We start from the raw sequence: 8,423 nt of genomic DNA on the forward strand, positions 1-8,423 counted from the left end.
CTATGTGACTGAGCACAAGTTAGCACACTAATACTCGATTTTACCGTATTCACACCTATATCATGCCTGTAAACTGTTCCAACTATCCGGAATATCTTTAAAAGTCGGATTATATGTTCCACAAAAACTCGATATTTCTTAATTGTTTTGTTAATTTTTGCATTAGAAATTAATCAGTTGTTCATTTGCATTATTGAAAGTGCAAAAAATTAAAGCTCGAGATCACATACTGTTTTTTGATAAATCTGCAGATGCTGATACGTCAACGTAAACGATACGGTTGATACGTCTTTAAATGACCGATCTCTATTTAAAGATCTACATGTGTTTACACCTACCTCAATCGATTAAATAGTGAACAGTTGTCTTTAATTGACAAGATAACAGATATGCCCTGTATCAAAACTGTAATATAACTAAAAACATGTATAGTTCCTGCAAAAATTCTTCAATAATTCACTAACATTAAACTTTAAAGTCCATAGAAACAAAAGCAAATAATTGAAATATACAAAGTTGGACTTATTTATCGTGTCCAATGAAAGTGTACATTTAATTTGTTTAATTTCACTGGATGTCAGCCTGTAGATAATGGAAATAATTACAGTTTCAATGATACTAGTATTCAGGTTTTATCTGAAAACTGAAATACACATTTGCGAAAATTCTGATGGGATATCGAACACATAAATCCATAAACAAATTGTCTTAATTTAAACTGTTGTTCAAAATACATATTATGTAATCTTTTTATAAGCAAACAAATGTCTTATTTCTTATGTCTTGTCCACGATACTCGCTATTTAACTTTCACAATTTTCACACATGAATAAGCAGAATCAATATAAGCACCAGTTAACACGTACAATGTATCTTTCAGTTTAAGTGGCACTACAGCAGATAATTTATTCGTTGAAAACGAACTAACTGAACCAGAATGGGATAAACTAATAATATATGCGTTCTTTTTTAATGTTAAAAGCATGTCCTCCTGAATTTGTATTCGAGTTTGCAGAAATAAAATAGACCAGGAATTTTGCATACAAATTTGCCACTGGACTGGAATGAAGGAATATTATTTATTCCTATTGATGAATATATGGTTACAAATCTGATTACGAAGTCAGAAATTATTTGGCTACTTGTTTTATACAAAGGCTGAAACCGGAACTGAAAAATAATATGAAAAGTTAATACATAAAAATGAAAATTATAACCGGTGCCTATTTAGAATAGAATGTTTATTTTACATGCACACGTATACAAATTGCGTTTTTTATCCAACGCAATCATAGGTTTGATCGTAGTTTTCAATTAAGACTCGTGTATATATATATTTATATACATATAAATATATACAACTCGTCTAATCATGATTGATACATCTGTTGTAGAGTTGTCACTGAATCAGACGTACTTATCTATACTATTTTCCCTCCGGTTTATATGATCCGTTCATCCTATACTGACTCTTAAATTCAAGAGTCAATCTTAAATTGAGGGTAAATTATATGGCCTTCCAAATACCGTTTCGATCCCTAACATCACTGAAGAGACATATATTGTCAAAATCTAGATCTGGTGTACTAAAGAAATATTGACACCGAATGTTTGTGGCACAAGTTAACAAAAAAAAATTCTGTGACGTATTACGTTTATTTTAACATTTGAAATAAAACATTTTATAAAAAGGCTGTCTTGTTTGTTTGCATTAAATTGGTAAATATGAGACCTAACATCCAGATGTAATGCTGGTGACTGGTCCGCTTCACCGGCATGTTATATTAACGTATTAAATTTATATTAATTAAGATCCATTTTGTTACATCTTGTGATCAATTTTATTTGGCAATCGCCAATGGCAGTCAGCAGGGTTAAAGAACATCAGTTGTTCGACCTGTTAGTCAAATGCGTTTTGTTTAAATATACTTTTCGCTTTTTTGGTCTTTTGAAAAATATTGTTAGTGCTGTTTATAGACCCTTCTACAACGAAATTTGTTTGACATGCACACGTATAAAAATTGCGGTTTTTGTCCAACGCAATCATAGGTTTGAACGTAGTTTTCAATTAAGACTCGTATATATATATTCTTATGAATATAATTATTTGTATATTACATTAATTTGTAGGATCCTTTACTATAGATAATTTAGCTGATCTGTAACAATAACATTTCCATGCCTTATATATCATGTACTGTAGTACGCCGCTAGATTAAAACTGACGTGGAAAGGTAACACATGCCCACCGAACGCTCTTTTTTTTGAGAGCCCAGGTGGTCGTGTGGTCTAGCGGGACGGCTGCAGTGCAGGCGATTTGGTGTCACGATATCACAGTAGCATGGGTTCGAATCCCGGCGAGGGAAGAACCAACAATTTGCGAAAGCAAATTTACAGATCTTACATTGTTGGGTTGATGTTTAGACGAGTTGTATATACATATATATATATATAGTCTATAAGAATCTACCAACCAGTAAACTTAAAAGGTATTGGATCATCAAAATTGACAATACTACACAAACAGGAAAAATTATATGAGTCTGAAAGATTGTGTAACAATACCGATAAATAGATGGAAAACAAAACACTAAAAAGTGTTGAATATCATCGCACAAAGATTGAAAACTGAACAGATGATATAAATTATACAATCATTGCAAATATTTCGGCTCAACAAATGGCCTTCTTCGATGACGAAAGTTTAAACAATACTGATATATAATGTATAAGGTGTAAACATAGATCAGTAATGACACAGGTAAGTTTTGGTTGATTGATTTTAATCCAAAATCCTGAATAACATAATATAAACACTAGACTGTAAATTTAATTATTACTTTCTATTGATTCCATTTGGATGGAGGACACCCAGTGTTTTTATCCAAAACTTCTCACAATTCTCTCTTTGCCTATTTTGCCATGTACTATCCTGTTCGATCACAAGGATCTTCATGTGATCAAAATCTTTCAGATTGTGATCTGGTAACCTGAAGTGTTGGCTAACAGGAATATACGGTTTTTTTGTGAGGTCACTCCTGTGGCCATTAAGGTTCATCATAACCTTTTGGCTAAAATGGCCGTATTTACACCCCAAATTTTACTCTGAGTATAGACTAACCTATACACCTGCAACAGTTTTAAGGGATGGCAGGAACTTGATATATAGATTTTAAATGCAGTTTATGTTTCAGAAAATTATTAACTTTTCTAGATTTTGCTATCCATTTTTTTTCGTTCCTGCAAAAGTTGCAAAAATTAACTAAGTAGTGAAAACGATTGAGAAGCTCCCCTCATATAATCAATGTTGTGAGTAGTATTGATTTAAATGGACAATAGATGGACAATAGACACCTGTAAACAATAGGTGATTTAACAGGTTTAAACTGTGTAACTGAGTGGACCGTATCAAATGAAACTCGGGTGTTTGTTTATTTTGCTATGTTGTGCAGACTGGAAAAAAATGCACATCAAAATGCAGGTAAGTTTTTCATTTTCTGAAACGTAGACTTCATATAACTTTTATATATCTAGTTCCTGCCATGCCTTAAAACTTTCCTGAATGTACCAGTTTGTCTGTTCTCATAGTAATTTTTGAGGTGTAAACACGGCCATATTTTTCAATTCCTTATGATGAACCTTAAGGCGTTTGTGAAATGGCTGCAAAGATTCACCAAAATATTGGAGACCACATCTAGTACACTCAAGAACGTAAATCACATTTGAGCTTTTGCAGTTGACATTGCAGAAGATCTTGTATGTCTTTTCTGTGGTCTTACTGTGAAATGTTGATGAATGCTGCAATTAGTTGCAACATTTTCAGCGCTTATCCCCACAAGGCTGGCAATTACCTACAGTATGGTTAGGTTTGGAAAGGTCAGCACGGACAAGTATATTTCTCAAGCTGTATATATGATTATAATTAACCAAAAGAAAAGTTGGAGACTAAACCTGAACATGGAAACAGCGCAAACGCTTAATAGTTATCAAAGGTACCAGGATTATAATTTAGTATGTCAGACGTTTCGTCTTCAGAAGACTCATCAGTGACGTTCATATCAAAACATTTATAAAGCCAAACAAGAAAAAAGTTGAAGAGCATTGAATATCCAAAATTCCAAAAAAGTGTGCCATATACGGCTGAGGTAATCTATGCCTGGGATAAGAAAATCCTTAGTTTTTAGAAAAATTCAAAGTTTTATAAACAGGAAATTAAATTTATAAAAATAACCACATTATTGATATTCATGTCAACACTTAAGTGTTGACTACTGGGCTGGTGATACCCTCAGGGAATAAACGTCCACCAGCAGTGGCATCGACCGAGTGGTGTAAATAGTTATCAAAGGTACCAGGATTATAATTTTGTACGCCAGACGCGCGTTTCGTCTAAATAAGACTCACCAGTGTCGCTCATATCCAAGTATTTATAAAGCTAAACAAGAAAAAGTTGAAGAGCATTAAGGATCAAAAATTCCCAAAAGATGTGCCAAATACGGCTATGGTAATCTATGCCTGGGTTAAGAAAATCCTTAGTTTGTCGGAAAATTCAAAGTTTTGTTAACAGGAAATTTATAAAAATTACCACATCATTGATATTCATGGCCACAACGAAGTGTTGACAACTGGGCTGGTGAAACTCTCGGGGACGAAACGTCCACCAGTAGTGGGCATCGACCCAGTGGTATAAAACGTTAAATTATGTACTAGATGATCAAGTGTTTTCTGTTTTAGGCCGAAGAAACCTTTTCCAAAGTTTATTGTTTCAATGCACAACAGCCCACTGTATTGAATACTTCTCAACGCATATAGTGACCGTCTCAAATCATGAATTATATAACCATGATAACTGCTTTGTTATTATACTTGATATTAAAAAACCTTCACATTATCAAAAACGTATATATTTCCCAAAAGGCAAATAGGTTTGACTGTCCGTTTGGTATCTTTCGTCCCTCTTTTCTAACATATAAATAATTTTTGAATGGTGCCACGTGGTAGCCTTTTCATAGAGAGACCGTATCGGTGACATAAATTACTACTAGTTGGAATGATCGTAAGTGTATGAGACGTTCTGAAAATCATGATTACGAGGATACTGAGCGGCTCTTAGACACTTCCAAAATCACCAATGTTTAAGCAACAAAAATCAGAACAATATTTTTGCTGAAGAGTTGTACCACCAGTTTCAAAGATCATCATCAATTACGCGGTTCTCTGATGGTTTTATAATAAACAAAAAATCATATACAGTATCAGATAAGAAACAAACCGTATTACTGTATAAACTTATACTATGTAGAAATGTTCTGATGTATTTTATAAATATAATCAACGTTATATGTATACTTTATTAAATATATTTCCCTAGATATTCAATATCTAATTAAGAGGGATACTGAATTTAAGCTGAAGATTGATTAAATTGTTAACAAAAAAATGTGCAACAAAACCTCATTATTACAAAAGAAAGATAAATGTAGATGTTAATAGAATAAAAAAGTAGATTTGGTATGATTGCCAATGAGTCAACTCTCAAAAATGACACGGAAATTAACAACTATATGTCATCGTACGGCCTTCAACAATGCGCATAGTCCGCTATAAAAGGCACCGGAATGACAATGTAAAACAATTCAAACGAGAAAACTGACGACCTTATTGGTATACAAAAATGAACGAAAAACCTTGGACTGTGATATAGCAGTACAACATAATAACGTAGCCGGTACTATGGATGAGAGAGTATGAAGCCCGTCAGACTTGTGGATTGCTCTTAACCTTCGTGCTTTGTTTGGTCTTTTAACACTTATTTTATTCGAGCATCATTGGTGGGTCTTTTGTGGACGAAACGCGCGTCTGGCGTGAATGAAAATTTCAGTCTGTGGTGGGTTAATTTACTATGATTTTTTAAAAACTTTTTGTAAAAAGATTGTACACTAAAAAGTAAACTAAAGCACATACTCAAAAATCAAAACGGGAAGTCTGTAATAAAACCTTTGTTCATTTTAAAATAGAACATGTCATGTATTATAATATTTGAGTAAAAGAAACTAAAATTGGTCCAGTTAATGTCAACATGTGTTATCAACAATAGTAGTTATTTAACTTTCACAATTGATATACAGGAATATGTAGAATAAATGGTTGCACTAGTTTCGACGTACAGTGTGTCTTTTATTTGAAGTGCCACTACAGCAGATATTGGGTTTGTTGAATCCGACAAACCTGCATCTGTTATAGAATAAGCAATATAATCATTGTTCTTCTTGACGTGGAAACCATAATCTCCTGAACTTGTACGTATATGAGCTGAGATATAATATAAACCAGGAATCTCGCAAACAAATTTCCCACTGTACATGAACGTAGCAATGTTATTTATTCCTATTTCTGATCTCACTGTAGAAAATCTAACTACAGCATCAGAAAATGTTTGAGTTGATCCTACACATGCTGTAACTGCCACTGAAAAATAATATGAAATGTTAACACACGTATAGTTATAACTGTTGTCAACTTTATATTATACTGTAGACATTTCCCATAATAATTTATGTGCGTAATAGTTTTAAATATGAATTAGGGTAGCCACCATACGCAAGAGTCTCTTGTAGAAATTGATTAACTCGCGATTTCTTCATTATTGAAAACTAGTTATTAACAACAATACTCTTAAGAGAGTATTTACACAAACAGCACCAAATTTTAAAACCTTTTTGAGTTCCCATAAGATTCGAATCAATAAAAGAGCACTATCAGATATAGTCCCTATTTATATACTAGTATATATAATTAATTCTGTTTTGTCATATACAATCATTTTATGTGTTTGAGCTTTTAATTTTGCCATTTGATTAGGGACTTTCCTTTTTGAGTTCAGTATTTTTGTGATTTTACTTTTACATAGGATGTCGGATTTTAAACTTCGTTTCATATAATTGATAATACATATATATATCTTCAGTTCAGATGATCACCGAGGAAAATAAAAAAATGTGTTTTTATATTACTGATAAGAGTATAGGTCTGATGAATAAAAAACACCATTTAAAATATTAGGTACACTTTCATTAAATGCCAACAGTTTAAAGTCTGGTGAATATTATTTTCTGCAACTTCTGGTCGAGAATAATCTAAGAACTAAAACATGGTTTGCATGGAAAATCGAACGAAATAAAGATCTGGACTGTCAATGAAATCCATATTTCCTCTCGAAATTAGTTACAAATTTATACATTATACACAACAAGACGGATGCCCAATTTTTTTAAGCGTTTTCGTACAATTTGATGCAGTGATATGGGCATTTTACACTAACTTCCCTTTAAGACTTTACATGTCACAGTTTTATTGACCGGTCAATGAAAAAAAAACATGCAGATGGTCAAAATTACCTCTTTTGCTGTTGTTTGATACTTTTCCTTCAAGCGAAATAATTTTCGATATGACATCAGCGAAAGTAGCATTTTGCTTAGTTTCAATTTCATAAACTCTATTTTTCAGATCATTGAATATGTTGAAATGTGTTGCTGTCGTTGCGTTTTGTATTATTTCATGACTTAAAATCTGAGTTATAAAATTCCCCATTAGATTAATTTTGTTTTCCATTACACGAGTGTTATTAAACAAGGCAAGAAAGTCTTGACTTCTAGCATTCTGGTTGATTGTCAGTGAGTTAGTTTTTTGGTCAAGTAATTGAAGTTTTCCTTGCACATTACTCATGTTTAAATCCTGATTAATACTTTTTAGCTGCTTCAGTTCGAACAGTTCTTGAAGAACGTTCATTGTTGCGTTTTTTAATATCTCCAGTTCGTCTTTTTGATGGATATAGCTGCCTTGTAGCAACTGATATTTTTGCTTTAAATTCGCAAATTCTATTGTATCATTGGGTTTGTAATTTCCTTGTAGTTTTTCATCCATTTCGGATAGTTTATGTTGCAATTGGTTTGTCAGTATTCGTAAACTTTTGTCATTTTCGAGTTTGAACTGAAAGATCTGGTCTCTTAATTCTTTCTTTTCTGCTATATGCATACAGGTATCCATTGAAATGCATTGATTATTTACACCAGGGTTTGACGTATGATCCGTTTCAAGGAGAAATCCGTCTATATATGTTGCAAATTTTAAAATAGAAAAAAACAAAGTTATTGAAACTTTACTGAACTACATGGTACTAGATAGTGTGTTCTGAACAATGTTTTTGCTATATCCGAAACAACGCATCCACAAGCAGCTCACTACATAAAAACAAATCTAACAGGTCTTGTATTATTCATAAAAACTTTTACTGTTTTTCAAGAAATAACAACTTATGGCACAGCCTTTTATACTTTGATCACACATTAAATCAAACACTACCCTCTAGCTTTCGTTTACATGTATTTGTCTAAATACGGCAAGTAATGAGAGGGTGGAATCAT

General features: G+C 32.6%; 1 protein-coding gene across 1 annotated transcript; it reads right to left on the reverse strand.

Annotated features, from left to right (window-relative positions):
• Positions 1–6,030: 6,030 nt before the first annotated feature.
• Positions 6,031–8,154, reverse strand: LOC134686187 (uncharacterized). Its single transcript, XM_063545862.1, has 2 exons — positions 7,398–8,154; positions 6,031–6,468 (listed from the first exon to the last, which is right to left on the reverse strand). Exons 1-2 carry the CDS (start codon positions 8,044–8,046, stop codon positions 6,101–6,103), a joined length of 1,017 nt encoding a protein of 338 aa, XP_063401932.1. The 5' UTR covers positions 8,047–8,154; the 3' UTR covers positions 6,031–6,100.
• Positions 8,155–8,423: the final 269 nt, after the last annotated feature.

Source organism: Mytilus trossulus, chromosome 10 (assembly GCF_036588685.1).
Source record: "Mytilus trossulus isolate FHL-02 chromosome 10, PNRI_Mtr1.1.1.hap1, whole genome shotgun sequence".
Lineage (NCBI taxonomy): Eukaryota > Metazoa > Mollusca > Bivalvia > Mytilida > Mytilidae > Mytilus > Mytilus trossulus.

What these genes read in the sequence shown, in the direction of transcription:
- LOC134686187 (XM_063545862.1), bottom strand. Translation starts at nt 8,046, where the DNA reads ATGGATACCTGTATGCATATAGCAGAAAAGAAAGAATTAAGAGACCAG. An exon ending in ATCAAACAACAGCAAAAGAG is followed by an intron (nt 6,469 to 7,397) that starts GTAATTTTGACC and finishes ATTATTTTTCAG; the next exon opens with TGGCAGTTACAGCATGTGTA.